Genomic DNA, 22,404 nt, shown 5'->3' on the forward strand with positions numbered 1-22,404 from the left:
GGTTGCATGTGACCTTTAAGGTAGCAAGTACTGCTGATAAGAAGTCAAATCGCCAGTACTATGTCCTTGGTCGCTATGAAGTCCTGCAGTGTGCTGATGTAGAAAAGCTGGTTCGTAAGCGTACCTTCCCAACCTCCTTGCTACTTTGCACACATTGATGAGATGTTCGACATTGTGAAACGTGCCCACATTTTCACAGTTCATGGTGGGAGAGACAAAATGATCAAAGAGTTAGACAAGTATGCCAACATCACCTGTGATGCCATTAAACTCTTCAAATCTCTGTGTGTCCAGTGCCAGAAGAAGAGAAAGTGTCTCACCACCAAGGGTGTGGTTGTAAGTCCAATTCTCTCCAAAGACTTTAGTTCCCGTGCACAGGTTGATATGCAGTCAATGGCTAAAGGTTACCACCGTTGGATCATGGTGTACCAGGACCATCTCACAAAATACTGTGTACTGCGCCCCCTCACTTCGAGCGTGCTGCAGAAGTTGCTTTGCAGCTAATAGATATATTTTTGCTGTTTGGTGCGCCACAGATTCTTCAAAGTGACAACGTCAGTGAATTTACCGCATTGGTCATCAGTGAGCTGAAGGTTATGTGGCCAGATCTGTTGATGGTACATGGCAAGCCTCGTCATTCCCAAAGCCAGGGGTCTGTAGAACGTCTTAACTGTGACATCGAGGATATGTTAGTTGCCTGGTTAGCGGTCAATGACACAACCGACTGGCCCAATGGACTACGATTTGTGCAGTTCCAGAAAAAACAACAGCCATCACTCTGGAATCAAGCAGTCACCTTTCAGAGCCCTGTTTGGAAGTGAGCCGAAAGTAGGTCTTCGTTCGTCTACCCTTCCCCCTGAAATACTGGAACGTCTGGTCACTGAAGATGACCTCCATGCAGCATTCGAGCCGTCTACAACACCGTCAGCAACACACCAGCAGGACCATCCATCCTCTGCAGAGTCATCATCATCAGAGATCTCACAGATTGAGGAGCAGCATCAAAACAGCCAGCTAAACCGCAAGGAAGCTGCTGATGGACGGTTTGCTCAAGCTGAACGCATGGTGAAACGCAGTCGTTTGGAACATGTTGCTGGAAATCCAGGTGATAATGTGACAATACCAATCCCCCTTGTAGATCGTGGCAAAGGGGAACCCCGAAATATCATGGGTGTTATATTGGATGGAAATGAGAATGACTTGTATCGAGTTGCTGTGAGATCTGGTATCCTGAAGGAACGCTACTGCAGAAGTCAATATGACTTGAGCGCTCAGAACAATTTGTCCATGGTTGATGTACAAACTGACAAAGAAATTGGACTGCGTCAAGCTGTGCAGCAAGAATTAGTCTGTGGTGGTCAAGGATACACTAAGTGCAATTGTGCGCAAAATGCTAAGCAGTGCAAAACCATCAAATGTAAATGTTACAAAGCAGGACTTAAGTGTAATAGCCGTTGTCATTCAAGCTTGAATTGCCACAATAAATGAGTTCGTGTAAATTGATGATTTGTTTGTCCTTTAAATCGAATCTGTATTATTTGAGATAGCAAAAAGATCATATCAGGAAATGTGTAAAAAAATCAGGCCCTCAAATCAGGAAATGTGTAAATGTCCTGGAATATTTAGGAAATGTGTACATTTACTGAGTGAATCAGGAAATGTACACATTTCCTAAATATTACAGGAAATATATACAATTCCTGATTTGACACATTTACTGTAACATGTACGCCAAATAAATCATAAGGCATTCGTCCATTGTCACAACGGATATTCAATTACGTGTGTAGAATAGTTAGAAGATTAGGGTTTATAAGGATTTCTATGTGTAGCTCCCCCTCTCCCGTGTAACCATTCTTCACAGATTTCACTGAGAATTCAATTTCATCCTCACTGATTGGAGCTTCAAAAACAGGATTCTCATTTAGTACCAGCTGACTGTAATTTTCCGTCCCATGAGTTTGGTGTAGTGGTACATCCAGGAACTTATTAAACTCCGATATCCATTTATAGAGCACTTCTTGTTCGTCACTTGACTGAAGGACTGACTGAGTTTGGTTTTACGCCGCTTTTAGGAATATTCCAGCAACATCACGGCGGGGGACACCAGAAATGGGCTTCACACATTGTACCCATGTGGGGATTCGAACCCGGGTCTTCGGCGTGACGAGCCAATGCTTTAACCACTGGGCTACCCAGTCAGGATATCCGTATTCGTGTTTAACACTGGACCGTCAGGTATCAGATCCTGGTACCACTCCATGAACATTCTCATGTGTACCAATTATCCAGATTAAGAGGGAATCACATAGTATTGCGGGGTACCTGCTGGTCATAAAATCAATTACATAAGGGTGTAATATATGAACTCCAGCCGTAAACACTTCTGTGTCCAAACATCTGCTACTAAAATCTCTAAACACAAATACCTGACTTTCGGTATGTTTGTATGTTGACTGCATGTTAGAGTGTTTGTATCTTAGAGTGTCAAAAACTGTACGCTTGTAGTAGATTGTCTGGGGATAGATAACATACACACATCTGGTAAACATTGTGAGAAGTGAAAGCTATTATAATCCTTCAATGGGATCATCTATATATTTACTTGGAAACCTGGCAATAACGCTGATTTCATTATGGTGCCATCGCCACCTGAACCACACTTAGCCCAAGTGTGTAATAACTTTCAAATTTGACCAAACCATGTATAATCGGGTACAGATAAACCGTTGTCTATTGTCCGATGAGTTGCTGCTATGCCGAACAGAGTCTGTGTAGTACGCACCTGCTTACTGTCAGAAGAAATGTCGGCGCTCCAACCGTTCGGTTTTCCAAACCAAAGACTGGCTAATGTTCATTCTGGGGCCTGTCACAGGTTTGGCTGACAGTCCGTTCATCCCGTGAAGAACGGTAACTCTTGTGGTTGCACCGTGTGTCTGTCACTCCTGGAACCGTTAGCTGGATATCGTTGGTTGATGGGTTGGCCGTATCGCCACACTTTAGCTACAAAGAGGCGACTAACGGGGTCAGGTGGTCAGGCTCGCTGACTTGGTTGACATATGTAATCGTATTCCAATTGCGTTGATCGATGCTGGTGCTGTTGATCACTGGATTGTCTGATCCAGACTCCAGACTACTGAGTGCGGCGTTAAACTGCTCGTTCGCTTTCGTCTCCTGGACTAGTGGCCTCTTCGTACTGTTGTTGGTTGGTTGTTTGATACTCAGTGTCAGTTGATGGGTTGCTACAAATGTTAGTTACCCAGTTACCCGCCATTACGCTGTCAACAAAGTCTTGCGACGAGTTCACATCAATACCTTCCTCAAACATAATTTCTTCACAGATGTGAACTACACACTAATTGAAGAGTTTAAGTGGCGTTCGGGAAACCATAAAAAACGCATTAATCACTAAAATCAGGATTTGCCAGAGCTCAAAGGAGGCTGACGCTCAAACTCACGCATGTGCATTTATCCGAAAAAGGCGTCATAATGTGTTGGGTGGTCAAATTTAGTGACCGGGACGGTAGCATGGCTCTTCTCAAACTCATTGGTTTCATCACTGTTTTTTCAGTGATCTGATTCACCATTATTCACCATTGTACACAATTTTCACCATTGTTTTACCTTTTACGCAGAGTCGAATCCGTTTGAATAACCAGATGCACATGACTGATTGTTCATTGGTGGGTTTGGTTTTTTAGTTTACTATTTAGTTTCAATCACAATACTTTGATAATCATCATATCCAACTGGAAATTCGTAATGAGTGCCAGGAATGAAGTGGATCAGCCACGTACTTCAACTTTTCACTGTCAGTCAACGCAGACACTTTCATCTCTACCATATCAACTGGAAGTACCTAAATGTGGTTTATCAGTTTCTTCACGTTTACTGTGATGAGGATGAAGTCGGATGGAAAACCTACATCTGTTTCGGGAGCTCTGCAGCAACATTCCGCTTGGTACCTCCTGACCGAGAGGTTTTAAGGTCGATGAAACTGTCTGGCCGTACCTTAGATGTTGATGATGTTTCTGGACAAGAGGTGTCTTCATGCTTTGAAAGAATGCTTTTTATTTTTGTTTGCCTCTATTGATGGTTTTGCTTTTTAACTGGTGTCATGGTCTGGACTACTTCTGATGGATGTTTCTAAGAGAGATGTCTCTTTCAGACATGATGGATTATCTTCAGAAGGAACCAATGCCACAAAATGGTTTTAGTTCAAAGGGCGTGGGAGAGCTCCATCTCCTGACCACATGACATGAATGGAACCTTTTGACATTGGAGGCTTGTTGGGAGGTCTTATCGTTGCATTAAATAACGGTGTAATTGCCTGATTAAGTTCAGGATAGACACAATATACTGTCTCGCTAAGAATGGATGGTGAATCATGAAAGACCATGATCTATCCCTCATTGCATGTTTTTCGCCTCAAATTCCAGTGCCTTATGTCCTGTCTGTGGAATCAAATTTGCCTGTAGTTTCTAGTGTTAACAACATTGAAAACAGAGTGTCTTCATGCGAAGTTAACATACTAGTATTTGGAAGTTTGGCTGCCTAAGAGATGAGTTCATGTTAAAGGTGTAATAATTCGCATTCAGATAAAGCTCACTGATGCAGTAAGCAAACGAAATAATTTTGACAATGAATCAGTCACCTACCAGCAATACTGAAATACTGTTATACAAAACAGTTTCCATCCCAGGAATCTTCACAGCAGTGTAGGTTGACTCAAATTCTGCTTTGTAGCAATTATGGCTCTGCCAAATTGTTTTGTAATCGTTGTTTCAATAAAGGTCCAATAATGTCCATATTTTTATAAATATAGTGTCCACAGAATACCTATACCCCTCTTTCAAAACAATGTGCCAAATGTTTCAGTTTATGCATATTTGCAACTAGTAGACCTCGACTTTCATGTAGCAACGAAGTTAAGCACACCAACGCTTGGCACTGAGCACAACGTCACAACACATGCGATTGCATCATTGTCATTTCTATCTACTTTACTACTTCACACGTTTGTCCTCGTAGGTCCGTGTGGTGGCAGCGAGGCGTGTACCATTTCAAGGGTTATCACAGGCATTCATCACTGTATGAAATACAATGATGTTTTTTCTCCTGAGAGGGTACGTAAGTCCTTTCAAAGCTAAGTTTTCAACTTACCAGATTTTTAAAACGCAGTATTTTTTTTCTTTAAAGTTGGCTAAATATTTCCTACATTCGCCAGCGGCTGGAAGGGATGTTGTACATCCTACTAGGGTCCATGCAGGTAGCAAAGCACAGGTAGTCCCCACGGTCCCTAGTATGGTGATCTACCTTCAGCTGTTAGCGATCTATAGCCTGTTTTTTTCCATTGTATCGTCCTCTATAGTTAATTAATTGTTAGATTTAATTACTAGTTTTAAATATATATCTGTGATAGTCTATAGTTGGTTTTACTGTCCTTTGTTTTCATCGCTATATGGCTGTAATATTGCCGATGCGATGTAAAATTTTAACTCACTCACTCACAATGAAGTTTTTAATGAAATTATTTTGTAATTTAAATGCAATTTAATTAGAAATGAATGGTAACATTTTATTCTCAACTTTTAAGTCTATACGATTACCAATTACCTCTGAATTTAGCTGCTGACGTGTTTTCTGGCAAATGATTGAAGAAGTAACTAACAGCAGAAATAAAGATGGAACCTTTAAGTCAGATAAATTAAGAATAAAGTTGGTCTATATTAGTGCTGCAGGCGATGCATATATTCCAAGTCCTCACCGAAACCTTGACTTCTTTCTTCTTTTCTTCTTCTGATTTCCGTATATCAGCTTTATAAGCTTAAACAGAATCTCACATGCATTTCATCACTGATCATATTGCAAAAATATCTTATGCTGAGTCAGTGTTGTCTTGTGATGCTCCAGTCAACTCAGTCACGATATGGTTGCAATATTGCCGATGTGACGTTAAATCTTAACTCACTCACTCACTCCAGCCAACTCAAGGTCATTAATCACCAAATGTAAAAGCAGCCAGGTATCTGTGTGTTTAATACAGACCGTCCAGAGATCAGATCCAGGTACCAGTCGATGAACATTCTCCTGTGTACCAATTATCAAAGTTAGGAGGGAATGGTCTGATATAGTACGGGGATCAATATCTTCTAAACTAAGTTCACGTTCTACTCGTGTCCCAGCACGTTCAACTCCTTTGTAAAATATAGAAGTGTAACAAGTTATTAGTGTGTTTCTTTCATTTAAGATACACCAAATTTGGTCGCATAGTCGCATAGTTTTGCGGCGCACCTGCTGGTCTTAAAATCAATTACATCATGAGTAAGTGTAATATATCAACTCCAACCATAAACTCTTCTGTGTCCAAACATATGCTAGTAAAGTCTCCAAACACAAATACCTGACTTTCGGTATGTTTGTATGTTGACTGTTAGAGTGTCAAAAACTGTACACTTGCAGTAGATTGTCTGGGGGTCGATAACATACACACATATGGTAAACATTGTTAGAAGATCTGTGAAAGCTATAATATTCCTTCAAAACAATCATCCATTATATTTACTTTGGAAACCTGACAATAAAGCTGAATAATTTCATGAGGGACCCATCGCCACCTGACTGGACTGAGTTTGAGTTTTTTAGCAATATTCCAGCAAACATCACGGCGTGGGACACCAGAAATGGGCTTCACATAATAATGTACCCATGTGGGGATTCGAACCCCGGGTCTTCGGCGTGATGAGCCAACGCTTTAACCACTAGGCTACCCTGCCGCCCCTTATCGCCACCTGAACCACACTTAGCTCTGGTATGTAATAACTTTCTTTATTAACCAAACCATGTATAACCAGGTACAGATCAGGTGTCATTTGTCAGGATATTTTCTGCGATGCCAACTGTCAGGAAGAAATGTCGGAGCTCCAGCCGTTTACATTCCCAAAACAAAATGACAGCTAATGTTCATAATGAGCCTGTCACGGGGCTGGCTTGCAATGTGTTCATCCCGTGAAGAACGGTAACTCCTGTCCACGTCCGCCTGATGTGTCTGTCATGCCTGGAAACGTTAGCTGGATACCGTTGGTTGATGAGTTGGCCGTCTCGCCACCGTCAGGGTCATGGTCCTGAGATGCACGTCATTTACTTCCTAATACTTCAGCCACAAAGAGGCGACTAACGGGATCAGGTGGTCAGGCTTGCTGACTTGGTTGACACATGTCATCGTATCCCAGTTGGGTAGATCGATGCTCAGGCTATTCATCACTGGATTGCCTGGTCCAAACTCGATTAATTACAGACTTCCGCCATATAACCTGCATTCGACACTGTAACACCACGTTATTTTAAACCATTTTTCAGAAAACCTTTGACTTAAGAGACCACATTTTCATTCTGTCCCTCTGGTAAGTGTTGTATGACAATGTTCAACTCTCGTTATGATTCTTGAGTGTGTGTTGCTTCTTGGATACACCAACCTTATCCATAGCATATACTTAGTCACAGCTTCAGTTTTGTTATCAATAATTTTGTCTGTTTCTGTTCCATATTTGATTCAAGTTGGCCAAACAAACTTATGCAGGTAGGACGACAACTTTTCAGTGTTGTCAGACTTAGAGTTACCTATTTTGGTTTTTTCTCTCTCCTTAGCTTCTTGTTGTTCACATATTCGTTCGCTTTCGGCTCCTGGACTAGTGGCCTCTTCTTACTGTTATTGGTTGGTTGATTGATACTAAAAGTCAGTTACCACGTTACCCAGTTACGTGCCATTACACTATCAACAAAGTCAATATCTTCCTGAAACATGATTTCTTTACAGGTGTGCATTTATCCATGCCAGTTGAAAGAGGCATCTTAATGTGTTGGTGGTCAAATTGAGTGACACGGACGATAACGTCGCTCTTAGCTGACTCATGGGTTTCACCACTGTGTTTTCAGTGATCTATTCACATAATTTTCACCATTATTTTACCTTTCACTCACAGTCGAATCTGTTTGGTCAGAGTACTATGACTGATTGTTCTTTGGTGTTTATGTTTAGAAATTTACCGTTAATTTCAATCACAATACTTAATATACAATACAATAATGTTATTCATGATAAAACCGGCCCACGTTTGATCAAATTTTTGTAATTTACCGTTAATTTCAATCACAATACTTTAATATACAATACAATAATGTAATTCATGATAAAACCGGCCCACGTTTGATCAAATTTAGTAATTTACCGTTAATTTCCAATCCACGTTCCACCATCATGCAGTAGAGAAGACAACAACAATAATATACATCTACCTTGATCTTACATAGACATTGTCACAAGAGAGATCAACCGAAGCAGTCATGCTTGTGTTGATGAATTAACACGTCTATACACAATAGGAATATCTGTGTTCCGGAGGTATGACAGTGCATGTAAATCACAGGGGTATACCATGGATCATAGAACCAATGTACGTATCGAACTGGCAAACATACACATGCAGATGGTTGCTGATTGTACTGATGGCACAGACGTATTGATCAGGATGTACACAGGGCCCCCAAGGGAATTCTTTGTCGAAGTGTTTCCCGAGTACATCACCTGGATGAAGACATGATGTTAAGCGACTTGGCCTCCCAATGTTCTCAAGTTGTTTGTTTGTTGTTGTTTAAAGCTCATCATTTCCCCAGCTATATGATGGCGAGCTGTGAATAATCAATTCATGAGCATCGATCTGGGTAATTGGGATACGATGAAATGCATCAACCAAGTCAGTGCGCCTGACCACCTGGCCATTAGTTTCTAGGGGGTTGTAAGATAGACATAACGGTTTGGGCTGTAGGTTTTTAATGTAAACACTTGACATTAACCATATAAAAAAAAAACAACGTCTTCCACCAAACTGTTATTGGAGGTGGGACACTAGTGGGTGGTTTCTATTCAAACTGGAGCAGCATCGCATAGAAACTGCGCATCAATATTTGCTGTGTGATACAACCAATAAATATCGGTGAGCCTACCATTAGTTTCTAAGGAGTTGTAAAATAGACATAGCGGTTTTGGGCTGTAAGTTTTTTAATGTAAACACTTGACATTAACCATATGAAACAGAAAATCAATTAAAACGTCCTTCACCAAACTGTTATTGCAGGTGGGACACTAGCGGGTGGTTTCTAATCTAACTGGAGCAGCATCGCATAGAAACTGCGCATCAATATTTGCTGTGTGATACAACCAATAAATATCGGTGAGCCTACCGTCTTGTCGTTTTGTTCGTTGCTTAACACTTCAAGCCAATATCCCAGCAATATGACGGCGCTCAGTAAATACTCGAGTCTGGACCAGACAATCCAGTGATCATGACTCATGACATCATATGAGTATCGATCTACGCAATTGGGATACGATGGCATGTGTCATGTGTGTGCCTTCCAAGTTATTACACATACCATGTAGTATGTCTGGTCCACACTCAACTATTTACAGACCACAACCTAATAGCTGGGTGTCTCCGAAAGTGGAGTTGAGCATCAAGACGAACGGACATCAACGTAATTAATGGACGAGGTGTAATCGAAAGAAACGGGCGTAGGAATGCTAGGTTACATTACATGATAAACACATTTTTGTCACTCCATTTATTACCACCGACTGTTAATATGGACATTAAGATCCTTGTTTCACGAACAACTGTGGTCATTACTGACTTTCACTCATCACTTCAAATAGTTTTAGGGAAGGTGGAGTAGCCTTGTGGTTAAAACGTTCGACGAAGACCCGGTATGATTCTCATCATGGGTACATTGTGTGAAACAAATTCTTGTACTCCCCCGAAGCGATGTAGCTGGAATATTGCTAACAGCGGCGTAAAACCATACACATTCACACTCAAATACTTTTCATAACTAGTTTTCCCTATAACGCCCAGTAGAATCTGTTTCGGCAGATGACCGAGACTAGTTGTTCTCTGATGTTGACGTCTTCTATATGTGTTTGTGGCTGCGACTTAGAGGTCTGCCCATAGTACAACCCAGAATATGTAGAGGGTATCATGGAAAATGACAAAAGTATATTTGAAACGTTCGTGGACCCTCTTGTTGAAATATCCACATGGTAGTAAGACATAAATTCCATCAGGGCATGTGCTTATAAAGGCTCGGTGAATAACGTTTGATATACCCTCTTACTGTCTCGCGGACACCGGGTGTCATATACTTGTCACCACTATTTTCCCTTTTACACCAAAGGAATCTGTTGTGGCAGATAATCAAAAATATTCTCTGGCCTTGACCACCTTTTCTCACATATTGATGTACAAGCACACACTGGGGGTAGATCAGACAATACTCAACAATTGATGAGCACACAATGAATTTACCTTTCCACCACCATTTGGGGCAGTGGGTAGCCCAGTGGTTAAAGCGTTCGCTCGTCACGCCAAATGTCCGGGTTCGGTTCCCCACATGAGTACAATGTGTGAAGCACATTTCTGGTGTCCCCTGCCGTCATATTGCTGGAATATTGCTAAAAGCAGCGTAAAGCCCGAGTCACTCACTCTGCTATCATTTACTACAATTGGAAATTTGCCGGAATATAAAATGAGAAGCATCACCTCCGTCTTTAAAGTCAATGTCAATATACAATGCGCGAGGCCGCTTCCCTGTATTGAACTCCATGTTAACAGGGAGTTATTTTAATACACGTTGAGAATAATTATGTAACGCAATATTGCATGTTGAATTACATCTGCAGGATATGCCGAAGCTACACTAATGGGCGTTCTTTAGCAATGTCAGCTCTTTATGACACAATGGGCTTTGTTCGACACAGGAAATTCAAGATGCTTTAGAACAGCGTTTTCCCGTGTACAAACAATCCCCAGTAGGTAGCAAATATTAATCGTGGCCATGAAACGATTTATTCTGATAAGGCTCGTTTAAAATTCACATAGATTCGATGTGACGCAATGGTTTGTTTAACCTGCCATAGTTTCCAACCGGTTTGATATTTACATGTATTTATTCGATCAGTTTATCATTCCGATCGCCTTCTGATAAGCGTACTGGCGTTTGTTACCTGACTCGGTATACACGTCCCAAATGTTGCAGGTTGAACACTTCAGTCTCCCAGTAAACCTATTCATAATGATAAAAGGTTAGTGAGTGGGTTCAGTTTTACGCCGAACTCAGCAATATTCCAGCTATATGGCGGCAGTCTGTAAATAATCGAGTCTGGACCAGACAATCCAGTGATCAACAGCATGAGCATCGATCTGCGCAATTTGGATACGATGACAAGTGTCGACCAAGTCAGTGAGTCTGACCACCCAATCCCGTTAATCGCCTTTTACGACAAGCATGGGTTGCTGAGGACCAATTCTAACCCGGATCTTCACGTGTCCAGGAGGAGGAAGAGGAGGATGGTGATGATGATGATAATGATGATGATGATGATGATGATGATGAACGACCACTGCACCGGGTTTATGTGTATTGTGTCGAAGAGAAGAGCAGCCTTCCTGACTCCTTCGCATGGATGAGGTTAGCTGGTCTGAAAAGTGAAACAGTAGCTTTGTCTGAGCTGCTCAGGGACAGTCATTTCCCGCTCGGTGACAGACCGTTACAGTGTTATTTTGCGTAAAAATGTAAATATGAGCTTGGTATATTTATGAAACTCATGAAAGTAGGTATATCATTGAACTTTCTTTCTCTTTTGGCACACGAGCCAGATGATGGCATGTCAGGTATTATTACCCACGTGGTCAGCGTATGGGTAGGTGCATACTAAGCTCGTACGTCACACGAGTGTCGTATCGCATTGACCTGTGTCGTAACGAGGTAATATGCGGACCTCGCTTACGACATGTCACGCGTGCATCCCAAGTGTCAAGTTGTCCGACTCCCCATAATAATTGGTGACTTAGGTTTGCTACCTCCCAATCCTTTAAAGACGTACCAGGCGTTTGCTGCCAGGAACTTAGCCCTTCTGACAGTCAGAAAGATGCAGTGTTGGTGGGTCTGCACACCGATAATATCTTGGTGGTTTGACTGGGCAGTGCTTCCTGGATGAAGTACCATCCGTTGTCTGAGATACGTGTAAGGGGGACAATGGCCCTGAACTGATGAACTGTGAGGGCATTAACCGAACCGTCCTTCCTTCTTTCATTTCTTTAATCTGTTAAGATATTAATAATCCGATCAATTGATCAGTCTGAATTCGATTTCCTTGTCCAACTGCCTTGGTGTATATAACCAACCCATATATTATCCTCCCAGGTACCCATTCACTGCTGGTTGAACAATGACAGTTCCCGGAGGAGGACCAACAACTGTGACCGCTGATCACTGAACAAACTCTAAAGTTCTACCTTGTGTATCCAAGTGTGTGGTCTTGTTATTGTCCAACCATGGCCAAAACATGATACATTATCAATCAGGCTTCCGAATGTGATACAGAATATTTCAGACACTGTCATGCCTCATTAACTTGATACAACGTTTCAGATGGTGATTATGCCTTTAACATTCACAGTACAACTGTATGTAGTAGGAAGGCGATGTGAGAACACAATGGTTATAACGTTGGTTCGTCACGTAGAAGACAATGGCACGACCTTCCGCATGAGTTAAATTTTTAAGCCAATTTCTGCTGTTCCCTTCATGGTATTGCTGGAAATGGTTAAAAGGTGTAAAATCATACGCATTATGACATATTTTACTATAGTTCTCATTTGCTCAATGTTACATATGGAGCCTAATTGTACATACAGCTCCCGTTGTTAATTATACATCGCTGATCCTACAGTCTTTATGAATAACTTATAAACCACAAACTAAGACTTGTTGTTGGTCTATTTCTGAACGTTGCACTTAGCGATATTCCAACTATATGGCGGTGATATGTAAATAGACGAGTTTCGACCAGGCTACCCAGTGGCTGACATCATGAGCGTCGTTCTACGCAATTGGGACATGCATCCAGCGAACCTGACCATCTGATCCTATCAGTCGCCTGTTAAGACAAGCAGTGATCTTCATGGATATGGATAACTAAGATAAACATGAGTTAACTTTGATACACTGTACTTGACCTCGATAAACAGGCATCAACTGTTACTAACATTGTTGAACTTCCCAAAACAAGTCTTAACTTAGTAAACGGAGTTTAAGGTGGTAAATAGAGGTTAACTTAAATAGAATCTGGTTAATGGGTTAACTTCGATAAACAGGGGTTAACTTTGATTGCGGACATCTTTTTAGGAGGTGGCATCTGTTTCTTCAGCCGCTGTTGACGTTGCTGGTTTCGCTTGTAGAAGTCATTGAAATTGGCAGCGATTATGGCAATGGGCATCGGAATGACTAGAATCCCGAGAAGAGAACAGGTCGACCCCACTAGGTAACCACACACCCCAGATGGAACATAGTCCCCATATCCTACCGTTGTCATAGTAACCACTGCCCACCAGATTGATATTGGTACGGTGTCGAAGTGATTGTTTTCAAATTCGCAATAATATTGTATAGATCCAAACACTGTCGCGAATATCGTGAAGCAAAACCCCAACAGGATTAGTTCCGATTTGCTGCGGTTGATAGCCAAAAATATCACCTTCAGTCCGGTAAATCGCTCCGAAAGTCGTAAAAAGCGGAAAAGCCGGAATATATAGAAACTTCGAAGTACAACATACAAAATGAACATGTCGTAGTTTTTGGCAACGAATCCATATCTGAATCCCATCTCGGTGAGATACACACTCCATCCACCGGAAATCGTGACGATGTCGACCCAGGTGAGGAACCTCTTCATGAACTTCCGTTTCCATGCGCATGACAGGAAGTGAAGGATGAACTCCACGGTAAAGATACAGAGGCAAACAAGATCAATGGCGCTCAGGGCAGGGTACACCTTCGTAAACATCAACAGTTCAATCTTCAAATTATTACCACTTAGGTTCTTTCGAACTGAGCTGTTGATTTCTGCACCCGAGATTGGCACACGGAATTCAAGCATTGTTTCCAGACAATAGTTGATAGCAGACACAGCCACGAGGACCATAAAAACAGTGTTCCAGATCTGAAAATATAATTGGGAAAATATGTTAGGCAAGTTAGCTTGTATATTGATTAAATCTCTTTGGACTTCCGTTGCCAGTCTAAGAAACGAGATAGTGCTGTAGCCATTGATCCATGTATGAATATTCCAGCAATATTCCAGCTATATGAATATGCATTTTCGAGTATGGACCAGACAATCTGGTGATAAACATCATGAGCATCTATCTACAAAACTGGAATACTATAGCATGCGTCAACCAAGTCAGCGAGCCTGACCACACAATCACGTTAGTAGAAGCTATACCAGCTATTGATACTATGACTCACGACCAAGAAAAGTCTATTCATCTTTGTGGACCAATATTTCTGTCAATGGGTTTGTTGGTCACACAGTTGTAATTTACTTGATTTCATTCATTGTGCGTGTCTGAACTGCAAAGTCCGGAGTGTACGGCATACTGGAAACTGGAAGAAGTCATCGTGAAGTGGCCAATGTGATCAATGTTTGGCAGTCGATGATCAGCAGACTATACCAACAAACCACAGCTGACAATGGACCCCGTTCAGGTCGTCCCTGGTCAATGAAAAGACGACGACTACTGGAGCTCGAGTAAGAGGTCTGCTTAAAGCATATGCCCATAAAAAGTGGGAAAGAGTCTTTGAAACACAGTACGATAACACAATGCTACGAACTTATATATGATGCACAAAATGTAGTAATTTGAAATGGTTACAGATGAAGACATTATTCGATATTATACCTACAAACATATTCCTAAATAAAATCAGTCTAAAAGACACTTCTATGTGTACATTCTGTTCAAAAGAATTAGAAATAATTGTCCATCTATTCTGTAATTGTTCAAAAGATTTGGGAGAGTTTGACTAGATGGCTAATGGCTGTAACTGAAGGCATCATCGACTATACACCAGAAAACATCTTACTTGGATTTAAAGGGGAAAATAATAATTCTTTAATTGCAATATGTCTTGTTGTGAAACAGATAATATATACACACAAAATAAAACAAGTTCCAAATTTCAAGCATGTAGTAGGGGAGATATCAAAATATTATGAAATTACAAAATATAATGCTTACTCTACATGCAATAACAGTGAGTTATTTACAGTCTATTCACTGAGAATATTAGGTTAGGAAACATATTGTAAGTGTATTCAATCACTATTACCACTATTGGATACATAGACATAAAGTATGCAAACATATTCAAAGATATCTATTAATTGTATGATGGTGATTTGTGAAAGTATATTGAGTATATGTATATTGTGAATGTAGTCTACATATATTGCACTGTGGATATAGATGTTAAAAATAAATTAAAAAACTGATATCAGATGCAATTAAAAGTTTCAACTTGTACCATATATTCTCGTTGGATTTAAGGCAAATCATTAACTTGACTTTCGATGTGTTTGTGACAAACGCCATCCGTACGATAGGATACGCTAATGTAATCATATTATACTTGTAATCGTACAACGGACACAACAAATATATCTAATTTTATGATGATTGGTAAAGATTGACAACAATGTTATTTACACACATCAATCAATAATAAGTTATTTTGTTAACGAAGACAGATTGGTAGACGTGTTAACGTACCACAGCAAGACGCAAATGTATGTGCTATCTGACAACGAAGGACATATCTTTGAAGATTTATTCGACGAATGAATCATTATTTTTGTGAATGTTCATGAGACACTTCATCTTTGTCTTCAGTTCAAACAAATTATGGGCACAACGGGCGAAGCCTATATATTGTGTCCCCCGCCGTGATATTGATGGAATATTGCTGAAAACGGCGCAAAAAGCATGTTCACTAACTCAAACAAACAATTGTTTTCCAGAAAAAAACATTTATTGAAACAAATGGGTATAGCTAACCGGACAATATAAACAAACATTCTATACAATATAATGTACGTAGAATACCAAACATTAGTTTCGATGTCAACAAAATACGAATCCAGACACTAGATACATTGAAACCTCGTCTACAGCTCGATGTTTACGTGAAACGAAAAAAATATCACATCTAATGCATACTTCTTTATCCAGAAATCCGGTTTCCGGAACCGGGCAGTGAATTCCAATTACCAACAGTGAGAATTACAAACCAATAGGCCCACTTAACCCACAACGACCACGCTTGATGATGTTCATGTTGCAATCCATCACGCGGCAGTCAACATGAAAGGGGCGGGTAACATGTCATCACAGTGGTATTTGGTTACCTGTATACCTGTTAATTGGGCAGTCAGGTGAGATCTGACTTGAGGTTTGTGGTAAACATTAAAATGCTGTCTCCACTGTACATTGTATCGCAGTCATCATGTGAACCAACCTGGTCAGGGGGCAGTGGGGTAGCCTTATGGTTAAGCCATTCGCTCGTCTAAGATTACACCCGGGTTCAATTCTCTTATGGGTACATGTGAAGCCCATTTCTTGTGTTGCCAACCGTGAATGTGCTGGAATATTGAACCTGCTCATTGAATCTGATGAACGAAATAAAATTCAGTGACAGCTCGGTAAAAGATGTGAATCTATTAGTATGAGAACACAAATCCTAACACTTGACTTGTTGAGTACTGGCTTGACGAAATACCTCGTATACTATCCGAGATTATCTATCCGGTTTGTCTAGTCAGGTCTCGATCATCTATCTGGTCTTGTAAAAGAGGCCTCGATTATCTATTAGTTTGTCTCGTCATGTCTCGAGTATTAGGCCGCCGTCATACAACTGAAATACTGAACGTGGATTTAAGCCACAACTAACATTATAAGGGATATGAGGCGCTTTCATGGTTTCCAGTTAAGCGCCCCTCTGTGCCGATCTATTTCTTATTTTCCACTGTGAGTGGCCATGTTAAACCAGATTAGAGTCTAACACCCTTGTGTTGAAGCTGAAAGCTACTGCGTAAATACACAGAAACCCAGATTTTACTTCGAGACAACGAGACAACCTTAGTTTGACACATCACACTTCGACACAGCAGTACACTGATGGCCTAGTAAGGAACACACAGAGACCCAGCTTTTACTTCGAGACAACCTTAGTTTGACACATCACAGTTCGACACAGCAGTAAACTGTGGTCAAGTAAGGAACACACACAGACCCAGCTTTGACTTCGAGACAACCTTAGTTTGACACATCACAGTTCGACACAGCAGTAAACTGTGGCCAAGTAAGGAACACACACAGACCCAGCTTTGACTTCGAGACAACCTTAGTTCGACACATCACAGTTCGACACAGCCGTAAACTGATGACCAAGTAAGGAAAACCCACAGACCCAGCTTTTACTTCGAAACAACAAGAGAACCTTAGTTCGACACATCACAGTTTGATACATCCCAGGTCGACACAGCGGTATTTGACTAAAGTGTTTAACTCCAGGTATATCGATGACCTGCTATGATCGTTCAAACATATTCATACAGCCAATTCCCTTCCACTGATTTAAACAGTTGAACCAGAAATAAAAGAGTCCATTTGTTATTAAAATCAATGCATGCAGATTCAGAGTGTAAAGAATATTTTCCACAAGACTGAAAGACAAGATGGGTCTTTCAATAGACCACTCTCCGTCCCTTGTCAGTATACTCCACTAGGACCAGAGTTTGATGTCTACAACTTGCATGCGGAATCTATGGAGATTTTAAAGACGTCATCCAAATTATTTCCCTACAAAAATGTCTTGCAATGCGTAGTCTGCTGCATCAGCTGGGAGGAAACAATGGACAGACATTTCAAATGACCACGAGCGAACAAAATCAATATTTGGAATATAATTCTTCATTGTTCCAAGTGGGCCAAATCCATTCGTATCATGATTTATGGCAGTATTCATAAAAACCCATTGGATTTCATGTGAGTACAATGGATCAATGTTGTCACACATTTCCGTTGTGGAGATGAATTGTACGAGAAAGTTGGCATTGTTTCGGTTTACAAAACAACATCACTTTCATAATGTGAACTGTCTAGACACGGAACTTGGCATTGTTTGGATATCAAGTAATCTATAATGCAGGCCCATGCCTTTGTCTGAAGAAGAAATTGATGGCAATCATGGCATTTGTTACGTACATACACTCGTGGAATGTCTGCACAATCTGAGGAAAAATCCATTCCAGATTAAAATTTAACAGGTGAAATGCTGGACTTAGTCATGATAAAATTGGGGGATAAAACCTTGAGACAAGAAACAGACATCCCCATTGGCACCAGCTGTGCTCCCCTCCTGGCGGATCTGTATTTCTATGCATATGAATCAAACTTTCTGCTCGGTTTCGCAAAGTGAAAACAAGCTAATTTAGCCAAGAAGTTAAACATAAGCTTCGGGTATATCGACAATGTAATATTGTTAAAAAAAAACATCCAATAGCCAATTCCCTTTCACTGATTTACCCACCTAATCTTGAAATTAAGGAGACAAGTGTTTCATCAACTGAGGAAGCAAGTGAGACCGCCTCAGCTGTTTCATATTTATATATATGTATAAAGATTCACATTGACAAACAAAAACTCTCCACAATGCCATATGTCAAAAAGGGATGATTTTAGCATTCCAGTTGTCAACTTTCCATTCATGTCGAGGAATATTCCAGCAGTTCAAGCCATTTGTGTTTACTTTTGAGGTACAATCGAGCATGCACTTTTTACCAAGATTTCAAATAGCGCCAAATGGTTCTTGCTTATCGAGATCGTACAATGGACTTTGCATATGATACAGTCAGACGACACATGCTTATCATACAGTCGAGATCCTACAATGGACTTCGTGTATGACATAGTCAGACAACACATGCTTATCATACAGTTGAGATCGTACAATGGACTTCGTGTATGATATAGTCAGACAACACATGCTTATCATACAGTCGAGATCCTACAATGGACTTCGTGTATGACATAGTCAGACAACACATGCTTATCATACAGTTGAGATCCTACAATGGACTTCGTGTATGATATAGTCAGACAACACATGCTTATCATACAGTCGAGATCCTACAATGGACTTCGTGTATGACATAGTCAGACAACACATGCTTATCATATAGTCGGGATCGTACAATGGACTTCGTGTATGACATAGTCAGACAACACATGCTTATCATATAGTCGGGATCGTACAATGGACTTCGTGTATGACATAGTCAGAAAACCCATGCTTATCATATAGTCGGGATCGTATAATGGACTTTATTTATGATAAAGTCAGATCACACATATTTATCATATGGTCGGGATCGTATAATGGACTTTGTTTATGATAAAGTCAGATGGCACATGCTTATCACACGATGAAATCTGAATTTAGCGGAGATTTCGTATGATAATGGGAATGGTTTTGTCGCTTTTTGTCCGTAGTGCCAAGATATGCTGAAAGCTTTAAAACTTCAATTTATCATGGTGTCAAGATGCAGCTATAATTTCGCGCAGATTTTCTGACTTGGTCGTGTTTATTTACTGCGGTTTCATGTTTTCAAGATCGTGCTTTTGACTCTTGTTTCATTTAATTGTTATTTATGCAGAATGTATAGTATATGTATTTTGTCACTGCACGCTTTCTCGACCCTTACCTTAAGTCATAAAAAACACATATTTTTACGGCTACACATTCCAAGGTTCAGGGTGAAGTACGCTGTAAAATGGGTATAAGGGCGAGTTTATATGTATGTTTTTAAACTCCGGTCTTGAAAGGGTCACAAAAACTATGTTTGTAGTTGTGTACAGCTATGAATTACTGTGGTTAAGTGCATTTTTTTTCAAATTGATTCAGGGACTTTCGTATGAACTGTCTATTATACTATACGTCTCCAAACGAAACCAGTGTTTGTGTGAGGGTAGTGAGGCTATCCGCTTGAATTTGATCGTTCCTATAATTTGTCTGATACAAACGGTTTTTACCCTGATTATATTTCTTGGTTTGATATTATGATAATAGCTATGATTGTGACTGTGCGCCATCAGAGTACCATGACGTGTCATGAGAGACTGACCATCTGATCCTTAAGTCGAGTCTTACGGCCTCTATACGAGGGGCCACACCACTGAAGATCAGGGTTGGAATTGGTCTTCAGTAACCCATGCTTGTCGTAAGATGCGACTGACAAGATCGGTTGTCAGGCTCGCTCACTTGATTGACACATGTCACCCCAATTGCGTAGATCGAAACTCATGATCACTGGATTGTCTGGTCCATACTTGATTATTTACAGACCGCCGTCATGTAGCTTGAATATTGCTGAGTGCGGCGTTAAACAACAAACAAACAAAAAACAAGGGGCCCAATCTTACCCAGAATCCCAAGACAAATGTATAATGATCTTCCCACAAATCGAATGCATACTAAATACACAAAGAACATTTTTAAAACTCTGAGAAAATACTCCTAACAACAGCTAACCTTTGCAATCCTTGAATAATTTGGTTGGTCGAGGCATTTCCAAAGACTATCCCTGAATCTGCCACAAGGTGACTCTGTTTCCACGTTGGTAGACTTTTCAAAGTTAGCAGCCAAATCCTGACTGATCTCCTCGCCCTGGTCCACTTGGAACATGATGATCCAACAGCACTCGGAGATCTGAGTCTCAGGAATCTCCCAAAACTCCAGTTCCCGTCGTATGGCATTGCCGCAGATGTTGGACGGAAGATGAAGTTCAGATGTCCTATACATATTCAGAATACAGCTGAACACGTTAGGGTCTCTGTCGAAAGAATACACATCACAAGTCCGGTCATAGTACGGACTCGACTGACTTATTTTACCCAGTTTGGTTTCAGGGAATCTTGACAGAACTTCAGTAGATGTCGTAAAGGAAAACCCGCCGACGCACAGTTTAATTCGTTGTTTTGTCATACCTTTTTCTGTCGTGGCTTTTTAGCAAATATAAATAGACGTCAAAACTAGAGAATAATCCGTCTCGATTATCTTCCGAAACAGATTCCTCTGGACATGAAGCAATGCAACCTGGTTGAGGGATTCGTCGTGATGTAAGTGACTCGACAAGATCAACAGTAGTTGAGTTACTGGAGATATTGTGGGGTATTGATTCTATAGCGTGCATTGCGACCAGGTTGTCGCATTGGTTACGGGTATCGATTTGTCGAGTTTTTGTTGAACACACTTGTCTGTCAAGGATGTGTCGCTTGATTTAAAAGTTACTTCAAGAACATCAATAGTGACTAATTAGTGACAAATTGTGTTTAGAAGGAAATATGTGGATGTTTGTGATACAACCGAATCAGATTGACTCAGTTTCTTCATATTGATGTAAGGTATAACTTTTCTGTTTCGTCAATACGACAGCAACTGTGTCTACACCACCATGCGTCTTCTGCATACATATAATATTTACCTGTACATACTACACCTAGCAAGGACCCTTGAACATCCGGACTAGAATCTTTAGAAAACCATGCTGGTCTTAAGAGGCGACTAACGGGTGGTATGACGTCATGACTTGGTTGATGAATGTCATCGTATCATAACTGCTCAGATCGATTCTCATGATATTAATCACTGAATTGTGTGATCGAGAATATTTTAAGACCACCGTAGGAATATTGCTAAAGGCAATCCATGGTGATGTGTTTGGCAAAGATAGTATACAAACTTTGGACCTTACTTTTGCTTTGTTCTGCGACTGTTTTCTGCAACATCTAAATTACGTTTCTAATATTTTGGGCGTTTCTACTTTTCAAGTGTATACTTTTTTTCCCCGACAGTATACATAACGCGTCCAGAATGGATACAATGTCTCATTATGATTGTGTCATTCGAAGCGGAATAGTTCGGGTTTCACACAATACAATAAGTCTAAGAAGAAATAATTCATTGATATTTTTCTGATCCATAACTCGTATCAATATGCTTTCCCAGTATTTTCGATGTGGAATAGTTCGGGTTTACACACAGTGAAATTAGTCTTCTAAGAAATCATCCATTCATTGTTGTTTGTACTGATACACAAAACAGGTTTCCAATCACTGTACATTTCCAGTATATTCGAAACACAAGCCTTTCACGTTGTCTTATTCTACGATGGAGGCGGACAATGAAGGCTTTATCAACTATATTTCTTTTGTCTGAGGTCTTGTTGTCGTTTCTCAATGCCAATAATCCCAACGGTAATAAGTCAAAGTTCCAACACACTTAGGAGTCGAGCGCTGTTCTATATTTTATGAAAGTCAATGGTTACTCAAAACCCTCTACCTTTATTATCTAAATAGCTTGAACACCAACACGATACTCCCTAGGGGGTCTGATATCAGTTGTAAATATTCATGGTTCACCTGTATCTTTGATCGCCAGACCATTCCT

General features: G+C 40.5%; 2 protein-coding genes across 2 annotated transcripts; one reads left to right on the forward strand and one right to left on the reverse strand.

Annotated features, from left to right (window-relative positions):
- Positions 1-711: 711 nt before the first annotated feature.
- LOC124269094 lies at positions 712-4,257 on the forward strand. Its single transcript, XM_046704108.1, has 2 exons — positions 712-1,417; positions 4,169-4,257. The coding sequence occupies exons 1-2, from the start codon at positions 712-714 to the stop codon at positions 4,255-4,257; spliced, it is 795 nt and encodes a 264-aa protein (XP_046560064.1).
- A 7,209-nt stretch (positions 4,258-11,466) lies between these two features.
- LOC124269098 (potassium voltage-gated channel protein Shaw-like) lies at positions 11,467-21,077 on the reverse strand. Its single transcript, XM_046704119.1, has 3 exons — positions 20,488-21,077; positions 13,671-14,056; positions 11,467-11,533 (listed from the first exon to the last, which is right to left on the reverse strand). The coding sequence occupies exons 1-3, from the start codon at positions 20,938-20,940 to the stop codon at positions 11,467-11,469; spliced, it is 906 nt and encodes a 301-aa protein (XP_046560075.1). The 5' UTR covers positions 20,941-21,077.
- Positions 21,078-22,404: the final 1,327 nt, after the last annotated feature.

Source organism: Haliotis rubra, unplaced genomic scaffold, assembly GCF_003918875.1.
Source record: "Haliotis rubra isolate DU_JTF1 unplaced genomic scaffold, ASM391887v1 Scf101, whole genome shotgun sequence".
In the NCBI taxonomy this organism is placed as follows: domain Eukaryota; kingdom Metazoa; phylum Mollusca; class Gastropoda; order Lepetellida; family Haliotidae; genus Haliotis; species Haliotis rubra.

Bases quoted from the DNA above. Each gene is read 5' to 3' on its own strand.
- LOC124269094 (XM_046704108.1), top strand. From the start codon at position 712: ATGACACAACCGACTGGCCCAATGGACTACGATTTGTGCAGTTCCAGA. The intron at 1,418-4,168 runs GTAAATGTTACA...TGTCTCTTTCAG, and splicing joins GCAGTGCAAAACCATCAAAT to ACATGATGGATTATCTTCAG.
- LOC124269098 (XM_046704119.1), bottom strand. From the start codon at position 20,940: ATGACAAAACAACGAATTAAACTGTGCGTCGGCGGGTTTTCCTTTACG. The intron at 14,057-20,487 runs GTTAGCTGTTGT...TTATATTTTCAG, and splicing joins ATTATTCAAGGATTGCAAAG to ATCTGGAACACTGTTTTTAT. The intron at 11,534-13,670 runs GTATGTTGTACT...TTCACTTTTCAG, and splicing joins AACTACGACATGTTCATTTT to ACCAGCTAACCTCATCCATG.